This window comes from Asterias rubens, chromosome 9 (assembly GCF_902459465.1).
Source record: "Asterias rubens chromosome 9, eAstRub1.3, whole genome shotgun sequence".
Classification (NCBI taxonomy): domain Eukaryota; kingdom Metazoa; phylum Echinodermata; class Asteroidea; order Forcipulatida; family Asteriidae; genus Asterias; species Asterias rubens.
This window is the reverse complement of record NC_047070.1, coordinates 3,462,054-3,486,930: the sequence shown is the minus strand read 5'-3', so window position 1 is coordinate 3,486,930 and position 24,877 is coordinate 3,462,054. Positions and strand designations below refer to the sequence as shown.

General features: G+C 37.3%; 1 protein-coding gene across 1 annotated transcript; it reads left to right on the top strand.

Annotated features, from left to right (window-relative positions):
• Positions 1-73: 73 nt before the first annotated feature.
• On the top strand, positions 74-18,727 carry LOC117295171. The gene is made up of 10 exons (XM_033777746.1): positions 74-173; positions 10,806-10,851; positions 11,539-11,642; positions 12,606-12,807; positions 13,969-14,700; positions 15,134-15,448; positions 16,364-16,606; positions 16,804-16,929; positions 17,190-17,285; positions 17,816-18,727. The coding sequence occupies exons 1-10, from the start codon at positions 126-128 to the stop codon at positions 18,067-18,069; spliced, it is 2,166 nt and encodes a 721-aa protein (XP_033633637.1). The 5' UTR covers positions 74-125; the 3' UTR covers positions 18,070-18,727.
• The last annotated feature ends 6,150 nt before the right edge of the window (positions 18,728-24,877 follow it).

Sequence of the window (24,877 nt, the reverse complement as noted above, 5' to 3'; positions counted from 1 at the left end):
TAAGACGATGACGATGGTGACTGCCTCTTTGGCCTTTTTTTTACTCCGCTACCCTTGCAATGACGAGTATACGTGTATGCTAGCTAGCACTTAATCGTAATCTTGATATCTGTATCATTGTTGCGATGGGGACGTGTACTGCATCAGCGATGGGTCTAGTATCATTGAGCTTGGTGAGTCAATGTTTTCCATGTAGTTATTGCTTCAAATTGCATATGTTTTCAGTGAACTTATTCTCTTGGTACTTAAAGACACTGGGACACTGTTGGCAATTGTCAAAGACCAGTCTTCTCACTTGGTGTATCTCAACATTATGCATAAAATAACAAATCCGTGAAAATTTGAGCTCAAATTGGTCGTCGAAGTTGCGAAACAATAATGAAAGAAAAAACACCCTTGTCAGACGAAGGAATGTGCTTTTAGATGCTTGATTTCGAGACCTCCAAATTTAATTCTGAGGTATCGAAATCAAATTCGTGGAAAATTTATCTTTCTCGAAAACTACGTTACTTCAGTTTGATCCGTTTCTCACAGTGGTTTATACTATCTACCGCTCTCAATTACTCGAAACCAAGTAAGGTTTTACGCTAAAAATTAGCTTGAGTAGTTACGTACTAGTGTCCACTGCCTTTAATTGACTAGTTTCCTTTCGTGAAATATAACTAAGAAAAGATAAACTAACTGGATGTTAAATTTGCATTGGGTATAAAGAACAGTCATTTTGTTTTGTACCTAAATAAACCGATGTAAACACATCAACAAAAGTAAGTCCCCCCCCCCCTAAACAATTCGCCATAACATCGTAAGGTAAAACATTTTACCAATGCAACTAATTAAGAAATAATTCTGACATGTTTCCTAAGTGTTGTGTGAAAATGAAAGATGTCCATGAATTCATGACCGATAGTTTCCCTACTTCAAAACAACTATACAAATTGAGGCTTTTTTGACAAAACATTTGCGCCATTCTCTATCAAGATTAAGAATTTTTTTACAACAGAGCTTTCCATGTATGTGTAGAGAAAAACTGAGTTAGAAAACTGAGTTTCGAGTTTGGTCCTTGTCAAATGGTAACTCGAACAAATATTTGGGAACACAGTTCGTCGAGTTGTTATTCTTAACTTTTCGAACAATTAATCAAATGTTTGTGTTTATTTCCTTCCTTTGGTGGTTTTATCAGGATGGGAAAAAAAAACAATTATTAAAACATATTTCCATTCAACAATTTCGCCTAGTTCAAACAATCTATATTTCGTTTATACTTATCGTACTTGTGGATTAAATTTCATGTTCGCAAACACTTTCATTGTTTATATTACAGTTTCATTCAGGTTTCTGGTAGTAGTTGTTTTTAATTTCGGCATTCGATAATATTTTCGTGCGTTAGACAGTATACGAGACCAACGGCTTAACGTCCCATCCGAAGGACAAACCAGCGATTAAGGCCCGTTAACCAGAAATAAAACGAGAACGTTTAAACTGCACGCCCTCGATTGGTTGAATAAGCGTGGGCGTATTCTGGTGGAGCAATTCATCAAATAGAATGAGTTCCCCCAGGTGTCATAACTGGGACTCGATCCCACGCTTTGCTGAGGCCGGTGCTCTTAACTGCTGAGGCAACGACACGCCACTGTGATGAAGACTGAGCAAAATGACTTCATCTTCCAGCAAACCAATCGATTTTAAACAACGGGTTTTAAAAAGGCACCGGCCACTATAATTACTTAAAATAACTGTTGGCTTAAAAGTTTTACTTGGTAACGAGCGATGGAGAGCTGTTGGTAGTATAAAACATAGTGATAAACGACTCCCTCTAAAGTAACGTAGTTTTTGAGAAAAAAATAAAACAATTTTCACTCAAAATATTTGCGTTGAGTTTGAGACCACAGCTCTAGTCTCGAAATCAAGCATCTGAAAGCACATAACTTCGTGTGACCATGGTGCGACAAGGGTGTTTTTTTCTCCCATCATTCTCTCGCAACTTCGTTGACCAATTGAGTTTAAAATTTCATGTTTTTTGTTTTATGCATAATTATGTTGAGGTACACCAAGTGAGAAGACTGGTCCTTGACAATTTCCATCAGTGCCTTTAAACTAGCACCAATACAAACAGTCTACAATACGGATGTATTGATCACACGAACCCCGATTGAACAATAGAACTGTGGGTTTTGGAACACTATGTCGTAAAAAAGACTCAGCAAATTGACGCCAACAAGTCAAAAGTCGATTCAAACATAACATTATAGGTATTGACTGACAGCCACCATAGGCATATAATGTTGAAGCGATTTTTAAAAGGATTCCATGCGAATGATATAGGGGTCGACAAAGTGTCGGTGAAATGTTTAGTGAACAAAAGTATTAGCATTTTATTCAAATTTCAAACATAATATTAGGTATCGACTGACTTATAAACAGCCAACACAGATCGAAAATAAATGTTGAATCGATCTTTAAAAAGGATTTCATGCGAATGATATATGGGCATAATATAAAGGGTCGGTGTCATCTTTATGAGACACAATTATTGGTATTTTATTCAAATTTGTGTAGTTGGTAAGGCAATTATTCAAACTTACAATTCGTGATTTTGTTTTTACATTGAAAGCCTGTGGTTATCGCCGTTAAATTGCTATTAGCTTCTTTCGATGTCAACACTTCGCTGACAAGTTAAAATCAGGGTATAAGTAAGTGTAACCAGAGAACTGTTTTGACGAGTGGCATTTGACAAGATGACTTTATTAAGGAAAGCCAAACACATAGCGACCATTTAATTACGTTTGAGGAAGTTGACTGTCAATAAACTGATGCTTAATAAAGTTTCCAATTAGCAGAATCAAGCTGTGTGTGGCTGAGGTGACTGCTTGCGCAGTCACGTTTGGGTCAAATTGGAAGAGTCATCTGAATTTGTTTAATCTAGCAAAAGTGTCGTTACAAGAAAGGAAATTATTTGACCATTATGTGTCATTAAAGTCACCTGGAAGTGGTATTGTGTCAAAATATAGTTGTTGTCACTAAAACATGTGTTTTGATAAGTGGAATATTAATGAACAATTAACTAAGGTTTAACAAAATTGGTTTTCATGTGATTTACAAATTTGAAAATAAGCCCGACCCGAGAGGGCGCTGTTCGTGACGTCAATCGAGGCGCGATGAATCGCTTGCAGTGCCAACACAAGATAGTGACGCTTGGCACAAGCTATAAAAACATGCCATCAAAGTTAAAACAACAACTGATTGTTTTCACGTTATAGGCAAATGCTCCTCCAGGTTCGTTACGTCTTTCAGGTACCTTCTTCGACTTCCCCACAAGCTGGAAAGTTGTTGGGATGGCGTCATGTTTTAGAAAAAAACTTGTCTTTAGATGTTTTGCTGCATCCAGCAGCAATACACCTGGTCGACTTTGCCGGAAAATGCAAGAAAAACCCTTTTTCGAAACGTACAAATTCACGAGTAGGACTTGAACGTAATTGCACGTACGTGTGTTCGATGTTCGATCGAGGCAAAGGGGGTAAGCGGAGTCACCCCACACAATTATTTTTTTTTAACACATAAATTGTTTAAAACAATTACTTAAACAAATATTTTATTGTTCAGAAACATATACTCGAATCTTTGAAGAAAAACAATTATATTTCCAGGTGACTTTAAAATAGCTATCTTGAAAGTGGTGGAATAAACTATAACAGCATGTCATTGAAATTTGACGTTTTGTGGCCATAAACTTTCAGAGTCTTCAATCGTAGTCCAACTTGCAAGAAAACAAAGGAAGGAAGGCAGGGCAGTTCACCTAAAATTGGTCAAATAATACTTTTTTGTTTACAATTACTATATTATTTGTTTTTGTTTGTTTGGTAATTTGTTTTAAATATTTTGACATAACGATGGCCATTTACACATTGCATTTAGCTCTTTTTATCAAAAATGGGGTTGATTTATTCTGGGTCCGCCTGACGCTTATCTTTTTGTATTTTATTCCGTGTAATATGATTGTTTGTAATGCAATGTTTTTACTAAATTTGTTGCTACTTTTTTAACTGTTTTTGCTCATGTTTTTTAATCCTGCATTTTAATGTTTTTCTTAACTGTACAGCGCTTTGAAACAGTGTTAAAGCGCTTTATAAATGCATTTAAGTTAAGTTTATAAGTTAAGTTAAATTACAATCTATAATTACTATCTATAAATACAAAAGGTTTTTTTTTCAAATACAAAAAGGGCATATTACACTTTCATTCATGCTGTAAGAGAAAACAGTTTGTGACTTACACCTGTGTGTTTTAAGCGCCATACAGTATGTTTTTCATTAGATGCTGATGACGCCATCTGACCCATTTTCATAAAGTTGTTATGAGCAGAAAATACTGCTTGACAAAAAAAAAATCTTTTATAAGCAAAAATTAGTGGGCACCAGTCACAACAGTGTCAACTTAACGTATTTTTGGCTGGTATTCTGTTTCTCTAATACAATACTTTTCTGTGCTTAGCAAGTTTTTGTGCTTAGAGCCTTTCTGTAATTAGGTCCATACCATTTCGAACAATGCTGCCTGTAACAATGCTGTAAAGATAACAGGTTTTCGGTGACAAATCTCACAATTTATTCCTTCATTTCATTTAATTGCTTTGTTAAAAATCTATTCAAATCGCTACCAGCAGTATAGAATTACATGAGCAGTAACACAATTAAAATTATGGAGTGAAATATTATAATAATAATTGACGTGACATTAAATCTATTACACAACAAAAACAGAATCGTCGAACACATCGTCGAACACCAAAGTATCCTAAAATGCATGTAGGGAACATAAAATAAATATAGAAAAAAAACAGGTAAAATTTTACACAAAAGTAAAGCTATTATGTTAAAGGAACATGACAGAATTGTTTTTGTTTATCTATCAAAACAGTTGATGGCAGTGTATTAACTGTTTGTAACCCACCATATACATAAGCTGATAAATCCTGTAGAAGTTTGAGATCGATCGGCCATCTGGGTCACGAGAGAATAGTGAAAACCGATTACAATTTTTTCATTGCATCGATGCCAAAATAAAAAGGCAAAAAACGCTCACTGAGCGACAAACTCCAAACGCGAAGTTAGATGATTTATTTCTCATCAAATTATCCCTCTAGTCCCTGCACCGCCCGAGTTTGCCGAAATAATTTTGTTTTTCTTTTCAAGATTCTTGCAGTAACTTTACTGAAAATGTAGTTCAAATTTTTTAAAGATAGCCAAGGCTTATTATTTATAATTAAACGCACAATTGTTGACCCTTTCGGTAATATTTGTACAAGTCCTCATTTGGGGAACAATATAAAACCCTACGGTAATATTTATGGCGATTATTTTTGTATAATGATAATTAAAATGGATACAATAGCTTTTCAAGGCATTTATCTGGCTCAATGCTGATTATTTGCGAAGGCATAAGTTTTCGACAATATCACCTTGAATGATAAATACAGTTTCCTTTGTGTTTACTAATGAGCGTTTTGTTGGGTGGGTGCTAAATTGTTTCATCCTCATTAGCTTCATCAAGTCAACTGTGAAGAGAAAAATTAATAATGATCTAAACAACTAGATGGATTCACCAATGCGTAGGCATACTATTGACTACCTAGTTTTATTTTGATGTTTCTTATTTTCTACAAACAAAAGATATAGAGAGGTTTCCTCCTACCGCATAATACAGTGTATCGCTTTAGGTGGCTGGGCGGTCCAGTGGCTAAATGGTTATGACATTTCAGACAGAAAAATTTCAAGGGATTTTTTAAACTGTCATAATCATTAGACCGTGTAAGTTTTATGTAAGTCTGTGATCTTCATGATTTTCGTTTCTTACCTGTAAAAAAAAATCAATATATCAATATATCAATATTATTTACATTTTATCAATTTAAAGCAAACAATGGCATGTTAAACATACATTGATACAACAAAAACTGAACATGCAGAGCTTATAGTGAGAAATGTCAAGTTAGTATCACAAATAATAGACAAAAGGTTATGACAAAAAAAAGGTTTTTAAAGGCACTGTACACGTTTGGTATTTACTCAAAACATATAGCATAAAACTTTACTTGGTAACGAGTAATGGAGAGCTGTTGATAGTATAAAATCATTGTGAGAAACGGCTCCCTCTGACGTAATCGTAATTCTTTGAGAAAGAGGTAGTTTCTCACTAAAATAATATTAGACTTCTGGCCAGAAGCCTTTTATTCCTATCTGAAAGCACACTATTTTGTACAACGAGGGTGCTTTTTATTTTATAATTTTCGTGCAACTTGATTGACCAATTGAGTCCAAATTTACACAGGTTTGTTATTTTACGCATATGTTGGAATACACTAAGCGAGAATACTGCTTTTTGACAATTACCAAACGTATTCAGTGCCTTTAAACAAAATGTACCCTATTAAATACCATGACAACATTTCAAGTAACTATGGGTCGATTCTTCGGCAGACAGAATTCGATCGATGACCATTTCTTCAGCAATAACCATTATGCACTTTACATTAACAAAAATCGATAAACAAGGACCATTTCCGAACATTAGCTGTAATATGCAAATGGTTAGAAAGATATTTTAAAGGTAGAATATAATGATCCACACAAGTATTACTCGAAATTGCACGGCTTTCCTTTTAAGTTGCGAACTATAACACGGTCGGCCATTTATGGGAGTCAAATAATTATGTGACTCCACAAAATGGCCGACCGTGTTTCTTCGCGACGTATTAACAAGGAAAACTGTACAATTTTGAGGCATGTTTGTGTGGATCATTATATGTTCTACTTTTAAATTGTCTATCTATTTCGCATTTCATAATAAAGGTTTCAAACGCTTTTAAATACCAACTCGACCGAGGCATTGTGTTCCTTTAATGTGTTCCAAATTTCCTACAGACAGCTTGAAATTTTGCTGTATTGGGTCGAAAGGCTGGTACCGGATGGTGTAGACGACCATTTGACAAGAATCGTTATTAAGGATATTGATTGTGGTCGATGACTAGAAAGGACCGCCACAAGGCTCATTTAAGTTCAACAGCTTCAATCATACTTCCAAGGTCTTCCATGAGCAAAAACCAATAAAAAAATTGATCGTCTAATAGGGCACTTGTTATATAGAATAGCTTAAGGTCTCACCTCAGCTCGCATTGAATTGTTCGCTTCAAATCAAAGTAAAGAATATCTGGCTCATTGATGGTCGTATAGTCGGGTGGCTTAGCGAAATTAGATTTGCACGGTGGACAAAAGCACAATTTTGACACAGGCTTGATGAGGGTCTATTAATTAATATTAGCCGAGGAGCCTTCGGATTGTTATACATTTTTTTAAAGTAAATCAGAAAATTTCAAAATGAATGTGCCTTGCAATACTGCTGCATTACCATAGACGCGCGCGCAGTGACGTTTTTACTCACCGTGCAAAGGTGCTTTTCCGATGGAACGAAAAATGCACGGTGAGTGACGAATCATGCATCAGTACTTTTATTTCCTATCACGTGACGGACAATCCTCCAATCAAATGGCAAGGAACTGATTGGGTGATATATATTATTGTTTGTTTGCTTTAAAATAGTGTTTTCTAGATATTCAGATGATTCATGATTGTTTTATATTCACATTAATTCAGGTCAGGTCAGGTCAGGTCAGGTTTATTGGGTGCTTATATAATACAACCTGCCATTAGGTTTGTGTCCACCCCCCCCCAAAAAAAAAAAAAAAATAACAATAATAATAATAATACTAATGATAATAAACAAAAAGAAATAATAAAAGAAAAAATAAAGTACACAATTAATAGTCCATTAATAGTCGTATAATCCATATTTTAATGCATTGAAACACGCACGGGGCAGTTCGGGACCGGCAAAAAACCTCGTAATAACCGGAACCTCGTAACATGCGAGCTCGTAATAACGGGAGTCGACTGTACATATTATTAGCCGCAAAATTACATGAGATTATGATATCATGCAGGGGTTCTAATCGGGGCCCAATTTCATGGCTCTGCTTCAAGTTCAAGTTCAAGTTCAATTTTATTTCCACTCAATCATTTCAGATGACAAGATATAACATAGAGTAGTAAAAATACACAATAGATTAAGTGGTGGAGGACTCCCAAAAGCAAGCTTGTAGGGTGGAGTCCCCCAGGGATGTGAGTAAATACAAACGTAGTTTGTTTTCAGAACAATGTCTGGGATATTTAAAACACGACAAAAAGTTACACATGGAAAGACATGGACAAACACTAACAGGACAAACAAACACAAAGACAGTGGTTCTCTATATGATGGATATACAGAGAAAAGTAAAAAAGTGGTAAAAGCTGTATCAAAAATAATATATAACAAAAGCAGTTAACTAAAGTAATATATACGTTAAACGAAAATAATACTATTCAATCATGGTAATTATCTAAGAGAACACCGTAAGCACAGAATCGGCGCTTACGGAAGCATGGAATTATGTGCTTACGGCAAGCCTATTTCACGGGTTAGCGGCGAATTTTGGCTTCTGCGCGTGCGTACTCCACGTTACTAGGCATTCTACGCTTACAAGGCTAGCGCAAAAATTCGGCGCTTGCACGTAAGCGGGGAATCGTTTGCGTAAGCGCAGAATTCAGCGGTAAGCAGAGCCATGAAATTGGGCCCCATACGTATACGTGATATTGTGAGCGATGTGATAATGTTGAACAAAAACAAACTTCAGTCACGACGAAGCACCCTTTCTTCAAAATGCTGGGATCCACACCTATAAGAGGCTGGATTTTAATTGGGTAGGTTGGGGGGGGGGGGGTGATTGAAAGTTGAACATTTTATGGTATTTTTAAAATCGTTGACGATGTTGTGGTACTAAAATTGTCCTTCTACCGACAAGTCACATATTTGGCAACCACCCTGACTTTTTAAAGAATCCCACGACTCAAAAGTGTGAACCTTGTGAACACCTGTGCCAAAACTGGTGTTTTTGTCCACCTGACTAGAATGACCTGCCTATTTCAAATCATATTAAAGGCAGTGGACACTATTGGTCTCAAAATAATTATTAGCTTAAAACCTTTCTTGGTGACGAACAATGGGGAGAGGTTGACGGTATAAAACATTGTGAGAAACGGCTCCCTCTGAAGTAACGTAGTTTTCGAGAAAGAAGTAATTTTCCACAAATTTGATTTCGAGACCTCAGATTTACAGCTTGAGGTCTCGAAATCAACCATATAAAAACACACAACTTCGTGCGACAAGGGTGTCTGTTTACTTCATTCATATCTCGCAACTCCGACGACCATTTGAGCTCACATTTTCACAGGTTTGTTATTTTAAGCATATGTTTAGATACACCATGTGAGAAGACTGGTCTTTGACAATTACCAATAGTGTCCACTGACTTTAACGGTGCTTAGCCACCTGACTAGAATGACCTGCCTATTTCAAATCATATTAATAAAAAGAAAATAAAGGCACTGGTGGACACTATTTTTAGTTACTCAAAATCTGAGAAGCGTAACTGCAGTTATAACACTCAGTTTGTGTATTCCTAGTAGAGACTATTTGTGTCTGCGTCGACAAAGTATTTTTTTTCAGCGAGACCCCAAAAACGAGACCACCTTTTGAAAATTTAATTTTCACAAATCAGTTTCATGTTATACCTTTGCAAAGAATTTTGGTTCGCAAAAATCTAAGAATATACTTTGCTTTTTAAGGAACGTTACAGAATTGGTCAGAAACAAAATCGTGAATATCACAGATTTACATCGAACTTATACACGGTCTAATGGTGATGATGGTAGAAAACATCCCTTGAAATATTCTTGTCTGAAATGTCATATTTGATGAGAAATAAATAAGCTAATTTCGCATATGGAGTTTATCGCTCAGTGAGCGTTTTATTCATTGTAGTGTTCGCATCAATGTCATGCAAACTGTATAAACGGGCTTTCACCATATTAATCGTGACCTGGATTGCCGATCGATCCCTAACTTCTACAGGTTTGTCAGTTTATGTAAATGGTGGATTACATGATGTTTTGTTAGCAAAACCAATTCTGTAATGTTTCTTTAAAGACAATGGACACTATTGGTAATTGTCACTGACAAGTCTTCTCACTTGGTGTATCTCAATATATGCGTAACATAACAAACCTGTGAAAATTTGAGCTCAATTGGTCATCGAAGTTGCGAGATAATAATGAAAGAAAAACACCCTTGTCAAACGAAGTTGTGTGCTTTCAGATGCTTGATTTCGAGACCTCAAATTCTAAATTTGAGCTCTCGAGATCGAATTCGTGGAAATTTACTTTTTTTCTCGAAAACTACTTCACTCTAGAGGGAGCCGTTTCTCACAATGTTTTATATTACCAAGTAAGGTTTTATGCTAATCATTATTTTGAGTAGTTACCAATAGTGTCCACTATCTTTAAAGGGAAGGCACACTATTGGGAATTGTCAAAGGCCAGTGTTCTCACTTAGTGTATCTCAACATATGCATAAAATAACAAACCTGTGAAAATTGAGCTCAATATTGGTCATCGGAGTTGGAAGAAAATGATGAAAGAAGAAACACCCTTGTTGGACGAATTTGTGTGCTTTCAGATAGGAACAAAATACTTCTAGCTAGAAGTCTTTTATTATTTAGGTGAGAACTATGCTACTTTAGAGGGAGTTGTCTCACAATGTGTTATACTATCAACAGCCAATGCTCGTTACCAAGTCAGTTTTTAAGTTAATATTTGTTTTGAGTAATTACCAAACGTGTACCTTCCCGTTAAACGAAACCTGTCGTTATTTCTTTGCAGTTAGTTGTTCTTCAATTAAGTTTCACCGCAGGAGTTTGTGTAAATGGTAAGTTTACTCTTTCAGTCAAACACTTCAAAAGCTGTATTATCAACTAAACCTTGTTTGCATTTTGCAAAAGTATAGCAAGTTTTTTATTTTTTTGACGAGTCTCTTTTATCCGAACAAAATAATCTAACACTGACTCCAATAACCGACCGGACCATTTCCCGGCTTTTTCCAAGTCATGTTTATGCATTGAACTACTCGTCAAATTAATAATAAAATGTTGTAAATATTAAAACATTCAAGAACTTGACAATTTAAAATTGGGGTAAATTCTCATTGCAGGTATTTCAAGAAGTTACAATTTTGGTTTTCATAAACTAACAAAAAGATTTATTTTATCATTGTGACGCTCAAAATTTTTATTTATAAAATGATCTCACACAAATGTTTTGTTTTGGCGATTCCCTCCGTTTTTACAAAGTGACGCATCCGTAGAAGTGACAAATAGAAAAACACATGTTTTCTAAAACCAAACTGAAACCCTCTGAGATTTGAGGCTTGGTAAGACTTGGTAAGATCTACATACACACAGTACAAAAGCTTCACTCAGGGTAGTGTCAGCCAAAACAGAATATTCAAACATTCAACAAATCAAAAAGCAGTTAATTAATCAAGTTCAAATTATCCCTTTTAATTGAGAACGCTTAGTAAACCTGCATTGCTAACTCGTAAAAATTAATTTGACAGAATCGATACCTCCTATCGTGCCCCCTACAACTTGGACTGCTTGGTTTAGCGTGGATGACCCTACAGACGGTACAGAAAACGAGACACTAGCAGCAGTCAGATCGGTTAGTTTATTTGTATTTTATTGTTTGAGTTTATTTTGAAAGTCTTTTTTAAGACACTGGACAATATTGGTAGTTGCCAAAGACCAGTCTTCTCACTTGGTGTATCTCAACATTACGCATAAAAACAAACCTGTGAAAAATTTGAGCTCAATTGGTCGTCGAGATTGTGAGATAATAATGTAAGAAAAAACACCCTTGTCACTCGGAGTTGTTTTCGGGACCTCAAAATCTAATTCTGAGGTCTCGAAATCAAATTGGTGGAAAATTAGTTCTTTCTCGAAAACTACGTTACTTCAGATGAAGGCGTTTTTCACAATCTTGTATACTATCAACCTCTCCCCATTACTCGTTATCAAGTAAGGTTTTGTGCTAAAAATTATTTTGAGTAATAACCAATAGTGTCTGGGGCCTTTTAAGTGTTTTTGTTCAATATGTACCTGCAATTCTTTTTTATATTATCATCTTAGACGGAACCCAAAGAGGGACATATTAATAATTACTACTAAAAACTTCAAAAAAATAGTGAATTTATTTCGGTCCCAAACAAATGTCATTTCGTTCAATCTAAAAACAATTTCATCCCTTCGGAATCTTTGTTTGTAGTTCAGGATAAACTGTTTCATTCTCCATTTTTAATTATTTCGTAACCCTCAAGACTATTTATTCGGCTACGGAGTCCTTGATATGCCAGGACGATTTCTGGAATACAAGTCCTGTCTGATCAATCTTACGATTTTATTTGGCTTTTGACTCTTTCTAGTTGAGCGAAGCAACTAAACACAACGCCCATAAATCAGTCTGACACATTTTTTTAGGTCACCCTGCGGTCGAAGTGTTGTGCTTTCGTCTAATGATTGATGTAAATGAAGCATTTCCAAGAAGGCAGCCGAAACTGAGGGTAGCTTCAACTCTAGAGAGACTAACATTGCGAGCTCGCACTTACTTATATTTTCATTCCAATAGGCTTACCTATCGGTGTGCGTCAGCCCAACCCAGGCCGAGTGCCGAGTGAAATTCCTCCACACTGATTACGTCACTGCCGGACAGTCTTTGGTCTTTAGTTGCACTCCTGCTACCGGACTCCTGTGTCAAAACTCGGATCAACCTCATCCCCAGGAGACATGCCTGGACTATGAGATCAGATTTGAATGTCCAACACCTGCGGGTAAATTATACTATTGTTGAATTTATTCCTATAAATGATAATACCAACACTTATAGGACGCCTTGTAGTCATGTTGACATGCTCAAGAGTGCTGAACATAGCAATAGTAATGGCAAATAAAAAAAAATAAGAAACGGAATTATAACATTGGGAGTCAAAACATTTTTAAAAACAATCAACCTCTTAGTAAACTTCTGAAAGCGTCATCTTTAGAGTCGAGATTCCCATAGAACCTTTTACACAATGACAGTTGACCTATTAGAGGAACCAGTCTGTACTATAGCGTTCCATCTCGTTGTGTAAGTCGATAACGGAAGTAATTTTCTATGGCTTTTGAAAATGCTTCATTAATAACGGAATCTTTAAGGTTTGCGGCTTCAATAAATTAGTTGAGATTGAATTTGATTCCTTTTCTGTTTTCAATCTTAACGTAAACACACCTACATGCAGTAACATGGTATAAACCTAAGGCACTCCTTAATTATTCCATTGTGTAAAATACGCTGTATTTAGTGTTATTTTCAGCAGTTTTGAAAGTCATTGGTTTTTAAGGCAGTGAACACTATTGGTAATTGCTCAAAATAATTATTAGCATAAAACCTTACTTGTGACGAGTAATGGGGAGAGGGTGATACGGCTCCCTCCGAAGTAACGTAGTTTTCAAGACAGAAGTAATTTTAAACGAATTTGATTTCTAGACCTCAGATTTAGAACTTGAGGTCTCGAAATCAAGCATCTGAAAGCACACAACTTCGTGTGACAATGGTGTTTCCTCTTCATTGTTATCTCGCAACTTCGACCACCAATTGAGCTCAAATTTTCACACGTTGGTTATTTTATGTATATGTTGAGATACACCAAGTGAGAAGACTGGTCTTTGACAATTACCAATTGTGTCCAATGTCTTTAAGACACTGAACACTTCTCACTTGGTGTATCTCAACGTATGCAAAAAAAAAAACGTTGTCACACGTAGTTGTGTGCTTTCGGATGCTTGATTTCGAGACCTCAAAATCTAATTCTGAGGTCTCGAAATCAAATTCGTGGAAAATTACTTACGTAATTAGCTATACGTTACTTTTATAATACCCATGCTTCTATTAAGCAATTCTCTTTCATAATTTTCTTCGTTGTCTTCTTCGGTCTTCTTCTCTTCCTTAGGCACACTTCCAGACCCCCAAATCCACTGGGAACTGAGCGGCAAGGCAAATGAGAGTGACGATGACCCGACATCATGCGGTGGGCCAATAAACTCAATCTATCCCAGTAAAGGCGGCTTGACCGGAGCGGTGAATGAACCGCCACCGATATCTGCAGACAGTTTCAACTCATCCAATCATCTTTGCGCACACAGAACAAATGGCACTAACGATAACTTGTCTTTCGAGCCTTCGCCCAACAAGTGCATTACAGATACACCTTGCTGTACATCGGGTTGGACGCTGACTTTCTGGATGCGATACAGGAGTACTGCAAGTAGTTTGAGACGGTATATAATATCCACGGGAGGGCACGACACATCCAAACGAGGGTTCACTATTTATTTGACAAAGAAATTCTCATTGATTGTCAATGGCGATCTAAACCGCAAGGCATGGGGGATGAAAATTGATCGTGACGATTTATTCCCAACTGATGTCTGGACTCATCATTGTTTCACTTACAATGCCGATGATGGAACCCGGTATTACAAGAACGGTGTACTTGGTTTCTCGCTCAAAACGGAGACTAGAAATGAAACCAGCTCGCTAACAAATTATGACAATGTGCATGTGTTCACATCTAATGGTAACAATTTAGGACGTCCAGAAGGCGATTTCAGCGATTTCAAAATGTTTTACAGGACCTTCGACGAGACTGAAGTTCAAACTGCATTCCTCAAGGAAACTACAGGTGAGTTCGTCCTTTTTTCCTCTCTTGAAACAAAGAAGAGCTTTGTGGCAAAGTTTTGTGGGACAACAATTTCTTGATGAAAGATAGTCTTTCAGAGCGAAATTTTAAACGTGACGTCACTTTACAGACGCTAGGTGGCAGCAGGCATACCAGGTAAATCGATTGGTAAAACCCCCTTGATAATGTGCGCGTGCTCAGATCATGCGTAAACAATTGAAATTTACCTGGTATGTCTGCTGCCACCTCGCGTTCCAAAGTCTCCCATCGGTTCACTCTGTACACTCCAAAGGCGAACATTTTGTGGGGCTGTCTTGGGCTGAAATTGAACACGTTTGAAATGAATATCACATGGCGGAACTTAAGACTAGTTTTACATGGAGGTAAGAGCTTAAACCCCCAACCAATTGTCATAAGCGCTCTATCTATTTTGCAGAGTCAAAGTTAGTGATTCACTACTTGGTGAAGAAAACCACTGACGACGCTTTCGATGTGGAGTTGGTGTGCTTAGCGAAATCTGGAAGTCACCCGAACATCACCTGGCATCGGGCTGATGACGGGGCCCACTTCTACGCGGTGTCTCCTTCATCAAACGTTGATATCGTCGAAAGCTTTCCCAATATCTATAGGACGCGGTCGGAGTTGAAGTTTCGCTCTATGAAACCGACGTCCGACGTTACTATTGCATGCGAGGCATCGGATGTTGTCGGCTCCAAGGGAAGTATATCAAAGAGTATAACCGTTCCTAAAGGTAACCATGTGTTGTGCAAATTCAGTTGGTGTTCTTGCTAGTTAATATATAAGTATTGCTAAACACAGTTTGGATCAGTTGGCCCTTATTAAAGGTATATGACAATTTTGTTGGACATTGGGACAAATCACTTGCAGTGTTTCTCACCAGTGGGAAATGTACAGTCAACCAATAGGTGACGTTTTGAGATGCTTGGTGGCAGCAGACATGCCACGTAATTTCCATTGTTCTCGGTTATGTGGGCATGCTTAGAACTACGTACATAATTACAATTTACCTGGTATGTCTGCTGCACTCTGGAATTCTAAAGTCTCCAAATGGGGAAGCAACATCGCGTTTCTAGAGAACTATGGTCCTTTTCGAATCCACGGCTTCGGCTTCAGGCTCCATTCTCTCGTCTGAAGCCCTGAGTATGAACGCAAATCACGCGCAATATTTTTAAAACAATCGAGGGGCCAAGCTAGTTTCTGCCGAAGCTGGAGCCGAAGCCCTGGTTTCGAGAAGGGCCTGTGTTACTCTGACGCCATTTTTGTACATCTTAAAAGCTGATCGAAATCCCACCTGGGAGTAAAACGTGTTAAAGGGGACCTTGGTGGGGGGGGGGTGTCAATTTACGATAAGATTTGACCACGGAGAGTGTTTTGGGATGAGAAACAAATTGTCATAAATGTTTTGGGACCCGGGTATCCCTTGGTACTGGTGTTATTAGCTCGATAATTCTTGAAGCTTTTTTTTAATATCACCTTCTCTGAGCTAAAGTGTAGATCCGTGTTATATCCTTCGCGACATCCAAAACAAGAACTATAACAGTAAACTGTGAAGTTTTAAAGACAACTCGGTTATTTTTTTGACAAAAGACATTTTCATGGAAAACTAATTTGAATCATTTTCCCAACTATACTTATTTTTACTCAGTTGATGTTGTGAAAGAGGTTGTGGCCCAAAATTGTTACCTTGGCCAGGAGCCTGACTCTAACCAAGAGGGTAAACTCAGATGGGTGTTACCAGTTGACTACAACAACCGCTGTATTTGTACACGACTCCTACCAGGCGGATTGAATTTGTACACACCAGAGAGATCGTACATACCTTATTACATTGATCAGCCACCATTCAGAGCCACTGAGAGAGAAATGGTAACCTTCTTAGATTGTCCAGGTGAGGCAAAGAGACTTCTTGAGACAGTCCAGTTGTAATGTTAGTTGTACTGAAACCTAGATTAAAAAAATGTTTTTAAACATTAATTGAGAACAGGAGGAACGGTAAGACATTTAAACTAACTTCAATGAGAGGTTTTGACACATCGTTTCATAATAACATTGTTGACAAATGTTTGTATGCCATTTCCCACACAGTTGATTTCTCCATTATTGGCAAACCGACTGAGCAGAGTTCAACGAACTCGACTGGACACGCATCACATAAAGCTGTAGATGGCAAAGGTTTGACATCTACTCAAAACGGAGATTGCACAAAAACAAGTAAGTTAACAGCCGGGCACCAATTGCCAAAATCACATTCACTACCACATTGTAACGAAGTTACTTCTATAAACATTCGGTTTGCGGTAACACCCTGTGTGTATACCGGGTACAGTTTGTTCTTTAGAGAACTGTCATTTCACACAACTACCAAAAAGCACAGTTCACCTTTTTGCATAGCATTCAGCATGTACACTTCGATGAGTTCTTGCAATACATTTCATCTGATGTTTTTTGGTTGTTTTATTGTTTGCCAACAGTGGGAGATGGTGAGATCGATCCTTGGTGGAGAGTTGATCTTGAGGATGAGCATTGCATCAGGACGATTACAATCATCAATAGGATCGACTGCTGCAGTAAGTACATTTAGTTCTGAATTCACACACGACTATAGGTATTGCTTTAAAGGCAGTGGACACTATTGGTAGTTTATAAAATATAATTATCAGCATAGAACCTCACTTGGTAACAAATAGTGGAGAGAGGTTGATAGTATTAAACATTGTGAGAAACGGCTCCCTCTAAAATAACGTAGTTTTCAAGAAAGAAGAAATTTTCCACGAATTTAATTTCGAGACCTCAAGTTTAGAATTTGAGGTCTTGAAATCAAACATTTGAAAACAAACAACTTCGTGTGTTTCAAGGGTGTTTTTTCTTTCATAGTTATCTCGCAACTCCGACGATCAATCGAGCTCAAATTTTCACAGGTTTGTTATTTAATGCATTATGTTGAGATACACTAAGTGAGAAAAAAAACCTAGTCTTTGACAATACCAATAGTGTCCAGTGTCTTTTACACGTTATGTAAACCTGAACTTTTTCGCTTTAGAAACCCCTCACCCCCCAAAAATCAATTAAAATACTTAATTATTATTTGGATTGACAGGCGAGCATTTGACTGGTGCCGTTGCCAGAGCAGGAATAGACCCAATCGTTACTAACAACACCATGTGCGGGGAACCAGTGACGGCTGAACAGGCTGCACCACGTGGTGGTGTTCTTGAGTTTAAATGTAACCCGCCGGTGAGGGCGCACTACGTCTTTGTAGACATACCGATAGACACGCCTTCAATACTGCAGCTGTGTGAGGTAATGGTGAAAGAATTTCCCCTTGAGATCTGTTCATCCACAGACGATTGAAATTAAAGCCACTAATCACTAACTCAACGTGAGAGATTGTGTGAATTTATTATCAATTCTTTTATTTTATAGCGATGAGTTTCGTACGAACCTTGAAGCTTTTGTTGAGATGTTAATATTATTGATTGCCTTGTTGCCTTTATTACCAAATTCAGTGCTAATGATCGCTAGTAAAACGCACTTAGATCAGATAAACGATTGTAATCTTGAAGTATTCTTTATGTGAAAGTTACACTGCCTTCGATCGAATAAAGTAGCAAGATAATTGCTAATTGTTAATTGATTATTAATTGCTAGCTGTAGAGAGTTTTTAAATAGAAAGTCCACTTGCATTGTATTCTATATTCATTTTTGTGAGATATTAAAATGTCTTGTTTGGTATTTTGCTGATAGTTTATGCCTTGAACAACATTCTGAGTGTCGCACCTTGATACCTTGATACGCATTTATTGAAATTTGAAACATGTAAATCAAATGAAGAAAAACAATCAAAAAGAAACTGGACAATAAAATTTGAATTGGAAGAAAATTACAAACTGAAAATCTGGAAGTAAAAAACCCGCTATTATTACACCGTTTAAAGATGGGCACTATTGGTAATTGTCAAATACCATCGGTTTTCTCACTTGGTGTATCTCAACATACACAAAATAACAAACCTGTGAAAATTTCAGCTCAATTGGTCGTCGAAGTTGTGAGATAATAATGGAAGAAAAAACACCCTGGTCACACAAAGTTGTGTGCTTTCGGATGCTTGATTTCGGGACCTCAAAATTTAATTGTGAGGTCTCGAAATCAAACTCGTGGAAAATTACTTCTTTCTGAAAGCTACGTTACTTCAGAGGGAGCCGGGTCTCACAATGTTCCATACCATCAATAGCTCTCTATTGCTTGTTACCAAGTATTTTTTTATGCTAACAGTTATTTTGTGTAATTACCAATAGTGTCCACTGCCTTTGACAAATAAGGGAAACAAATAAACAAACAAGTAGTTAGGTCTAATAGCACAAAATAGCAAATTTTCAGAAAACACAAGATTAAAATTTACCGTTACTTATTGTGTAACTAAAGCACATTCAATGCTTCAAATTTTCAAACGGGACAGTTCAGTTGTACTATTTGGGGGAAACAAATCATATCAGAGACAATATTTAGCATCATTTAAAATTTTGTAACGGACAATGTCACTACTGTAATCTGGAACTATTTTTGAGGTTACTTTATGTATGTTTTAAGACAATGTATTTATTTTACTGCGGTCAAATAGTTTCACGTTAAGGTCAATGTAGTGTCTTTATTGTTCAACTTGCATGGACAATGTAAATGTTTTGCTGTATTCTAAACTGTAATTTTTCTTAAGTTCCTTATATTATTGCCAAAGTAAAACTTTCTTGAGATTGTTATTGTTTCAATCTAATCTGGAAAACAATCAATAAGAGATATACCCCCTGGGGACAAGTTAAATCACTGGGCATGACTTGTGGTGGGAGAAATCCAGCGTCAACAAACGGTATGGTTAAAAACTCACGTTTTTAGAAATCCAACGTCAACAAATTGTGTTGTAAAAAAACTCAAGTTTTTAGAATACGTGAAGTTACCATTTTTCACCTCAGGTAGGCTATGCACGTACGTGCAGACGTCATGTGAGACGTCATCTAGAACCAGCACAATTTGTTCTTTGTAAAACAATGAGTGTTGCGCTCTGATGTTTGAAGGCCATGAACACGTTTGGTAAAAATGTCAAAGACCAGTCTTCTCACTTGGTGTATCCCAACATTAGCATAAAATAAAAATTTGAGCTCAATTGGTCATCGAAGTTGCGAGAAAATTATGAAAGAAAAAACACCCTTGTTGGGCGAATTAGTGTGCTTTGGGAATAAAAGACTTCTGGCTAGAAGTCTTTTATTATTTTAGTGAGGAATTACGTCTTTCTGAAATCTATGACACTTCAGAGGGAGCCGTTTCTCACAATGTTTTATAATATCAACAGCTCTCCAATGCTCGATACAAAGTCAGTTTTTAAGTTAATAATTATTTGTTTTGAGTAATTACCAAACGTGTACCTTCCCTTTAAAATAGCCTGAATTGATTTGTTGACACCAACCATGTACCAGTTGTGTGACATGTATGCTTAAATCTTGTCGAAAATACAGGGAATGAAGAGACTATTTACTTGTTTAATAAACTACTTACAAATGTGTGCAATATACCTCATGATAAGTGTTCATGGTTTTTTGTGTGGTTTAATATTGTATGTCGATGAACTCTTATGCGAACCTGTTGATTCGCCTGAATTATCGCCCTACCTGCATTCATTGTTTGAAACTGTAAAGGCTGCTGATTAGAAATGTTCATACTGCTTGATATACTTCTGAAAAGTCTCTTCGTCATGGCAACTCAATCTTTGGTGATGCATGTCTTTGTTTTACTGTATTATCTACTATAGTTAGTATTGGTTGTGCGCGGCAAGCTCGAGTTGTATTGTGTGTAAGACGCCAATCCTCGGCAGGTGTGACAAAGGTATTTTTATTCCTTGGAGAGGAGTGACCTCACTAATGTAAGCCTCTTTATAAACTCACAATTGCTAGAAATGACGCAGTTTGGTTGGACGACAGTATGCATTTGGGTGTTATTTGGTAAGTAATCTCTTAAATTGAAACTAATAAGCTTTTAAAGACGGTGGATACTATTGGTATTTGTCAAAGACTATAAATTCTCACTTGGTGTATCTCAACATAGCCATAAAATAACAAACCTGTGAAAATTTGAGCTCAATTGGTACAGTACAGTACAGTACAGTACAGTACAGTACAGTACAGTACAGTACAGTACAGTACAGTACAGTACAGTACAGTACAGTACAGTACAGTACAGTACAGTACAGTACAGTATTCCGTTTATATAGCAGCAAACCCTCTCTGGAATTATCAAAATCAGTGGGATTCCACCGACGTTTTTCTGACGCGGCCTACATGTTTCACATACAAACTTAACAAACGCATACACTGCACAATGTTTATACAATGTGCACACGTCACAAAAAGCGCAATTGCCCAATGCTTGTGTACATTACCCTTGATAAAAATTCTTCACCAGAACGTCGTCATGTGTTACAAAAATAAACAGGGAATTGTTTTCAAAGGGTTTGCTTTCTCAATTTTGAGTGGAAAACATCAGTTGTTATATATTTCTTACGTGTGAGGTCTATTTCTCAACAAGAAAATTCACATTACGTAGATTTTGAAGGATCAATTCGACTCAAAATCCGACCATCGCAACTAACTTCATTGCATATTCATGTTTAGTTTTCCATCTTGGCTTTTAATTGGTCAAAAATCGCGATGACCCCAGATCGTTTTCAACGGTTGAAAGGCTATGTTTTGTTTACGAGTACAGTACAGTACAGTACAGTACAGTACAGTACAGTACAGTACAGTACAGTACAGTACAGTACAGTACAGTACAGTACAGTACAGTACAGTACAGTACAGTACAGTACAGTACAGTACAGTACAGTACAGTACAGTACAGTACAGTACAGTACAGTACAGTACAGTACAGTACAGTACAGTACAGTACAGTACAGTACAGTACAGTACAGTACAGTACAGTACAGTACAGTACAGTACAGTACAGTACAGTACAGTACAGTACAGTACAGTACAGTACAGTACAGTACAGTACAGTACAGTACAGTACAGTACAGTACAGTACAGTACAGTACAGTACAGTACAGTACAGTACAGTACAGTACAGTACAGTACAGTACAGTACAGTACAGTACAGTACAGTACAGTACAGTACAGTACAGTACAGTACAGTACAGTACAGTACAGTACAGTACAGTACAGTACAGTACAGTACAGTACAGTACAGTACAGTACAGTACAGTACAGTACAGTACAGTACAGTACAGTACAGTACAGTACAGTACAGTACAGTACAGTACAGTACAGTACAGTACAGTACAGTACAGTACAGTACAGTACAGTACAGTACAGTACAGTACAGTACAGTACAGTACAGTACAGTACAGTACAGTACAGTACAGTACAGTACAGTACAGTACAGTACAGTACAGTACAGTACAGTACAGTACAGTACAGTACAGTACAGTACAGTACAGTACAGTACAGTACAGTACAGTACAGTACAGTACAGTACAGTACAGTACAGTACAGTACAGTACAGTACAGTACAGTACAGTACAGTACAGTACAGTACAGTACAGTACAGTACAGTACAGTACAGTACAGTACAGTACAGTACAGTACAGTACAGTACAGTACAGTACAGTACAGTACAGTACAGTACAGTACAGTACAGTACAGTACAGTACAGTACAGTACAGTACAGTACAGTACAGTACAGTACAGTACAGTACAGTACAGTACAGTACAGTACAGTACAGTACAGTACAGTACAGTACAGTACAGTACAGTACAGTACAGTACAGTACAGTACAGTACAGTACAGTACAGTACAGTACAGTACAGTACAGTACAGTACAGTACAGTACAGTACAGTACAGTACAGTACAGTACAGTACAGTACAGTACAGTACAGTACAGTACAGTACAGTACAGTACAGTACAGTACAGTACAGTACAGTACAGTACAGTACAGTACAGTACAGTACAGTACAGTACAGTACAGTACAGTACAGTACAGTACAGTACAGTACAGTACAGTACAGTACAGTACAGTACAGTACAGTACAGTACAGTACAGTACAGTACAGTACAGTACAGTACAGTACAGTACAGTACAGTACAGTACAGTACAGTACAGTACAGTACAGTACAGTACAGTACAGTACAGTACAGTACAGTACAGTACAGTACAGTACAGTACAGTACAGTACAGTACAGTACAGTACAGTACAGTACAGTACAGTACAGTACAGTACAGTACAGTACAGTACAGTACAGTACAGTACAGTACAGTACAGTACAGTACAGTACAGTACAGTACAGTACAGTACAGTACAGTACAGTACAGTACAGTACAGTACAGTACAGTACAGTACAGTACAGTACAGTACAGTACAGTACAGTACAGTACAGTACAGTACAGTACAGTACAGTACAGTACAGTACAGTACAGTACAGTACAGTACAGTACAGTACAGTACAGTACAGTACAGTACAGTACAGTACAGTACAGTACAGTACAGTACAGTACAGTACAGTACAGTACAGTACAGTACAGTACAGTACAGTACAGTACAGTACAGTACAGTACAGTACAGTACAGTACAGTACAGTACAGTACAGTACAGTACAGTACAGTACAGTACAGTACAGTACAGTACAGTACAGTACAGTACAGTACAGTACAGTACAGTACAGTACAGTACAGTACAGTACAGTACAGTACAGTACAGTACAGTACAGTACAGTACAGTACAGTACAGTACAGTACAGTACAGTACAGTACAGTACAGTACAGTACAGTACAGTACAGTACAGTACAGTACAGTACAGTACAGTACAGTACAGTACAGTACAGTACAGTACAGTACAGTACAGTACAGTACAGTACAGTACAGTACAGTACAGTACAGTACAGTACAGTACAGTACAGTACAGTACAGTACAGTACAGTACAGTACAGTACAGTACAGTACAGTACAGTACAGTACAGTACAGTACAGTACAGTACAGTACAGTACAGTACAGTACAGTACAGTACAGTACAGTACAGTACAGTACAGTACAGTACAGTACAGTACAGTACAGTACAGTACAGTACAGTACAGTACAGTACAGTACAGTACAGTACAGTACAGTACAGTACAGTACAGTACAGTACAGTACAGTACAGTACAGTACAGTACAGTACAGTACAGTACAGTACAGTACAGTACAGTACAGTACAGTACAGTACAGTACAGTACAGTACAGTACAGTACAGTACAGTACAGTACAGTACAGTACAGTACAGTACAGTACAGTACAGTACAGTACAGTACAGTACAGTACAGTACAGTACAGTACAGTACAGTACAGTACAGTACAGTACAGTACAGTACAGTACAGTACAGTACAGTACAGTACAGTACAGTACAGTACAGTACAGTACAGTACAGTACAGTACAGTACAGTACAGTACAGTACAGTACAGTACAGTACAGTACAGTACAGTACAGTACAGTACAGTACAGTACAGTACAGTACAGTACAGTACAGTACAGTACAGTACAGTACAGTACAGTACAGTACAGTACAGTACAGTACAGTACAGTACAGTACAGTACAGTACAGTACAGTACAGTACAGTACAGTACAGTACAGTACAGTACAGTACAGTACAGTACAGTACAGTACAGTACAGTACAGTACAGTACAGTACAGTACAGTACAGTACAGTACAGTACAGTACAGTACAGTACAGTACAGTACAGTACAGTACAGTACAGTACAGTACAGTACAGTACAGTACAGTACAGTACAGTACAGTACAGTACAGTACAGTACAGTACAGTACAGTACAGTACAGTACAGTACAGTACAGTACAGTACAGTACAGTACAGTACAGTACAGTACAGTACAGTACAGTACAGTACAGTACAGTACAGTACAGTACAGTACAGTACAGTACAGTACAGTACAGTACAGTACAGTACAGTACAGTACAGTACAGTACAGTACAGTACAGTACAGTACAGTACAGTACAGTACAGTACAGTACAGTACAGTACAGTACAGTACAGTACAGTACAGTACAGTACAGTACAGTACAGTACAGTACAGTACAGTACAGTACAGTACAGTACAGTACAGTACAGTACAGTACAGTACAGTA

Coding starts and splice junctions, on each gene's coding strand:
- LOC117295171 (XM_033777746.1), top strand. CDS start 126: ATGGGGACGTGTACTGCATCAGCGATGGGTCTAGTATCATTGAGCTTG. Junction 10,852..11,538: donor CGCAGGAGTTTGTGTAAATG/GTAAGTTTACTC, acceptor TTAATTTGACAG/AATCGATACCTCCTATCGTG. Junction 16,607..16,803: donor AACCTTCTTAGATTGTCCAG/GTGAGGCAAAGA, acceptor TTTCCCACACAG/TTGATTTCTCCATTATTGGC.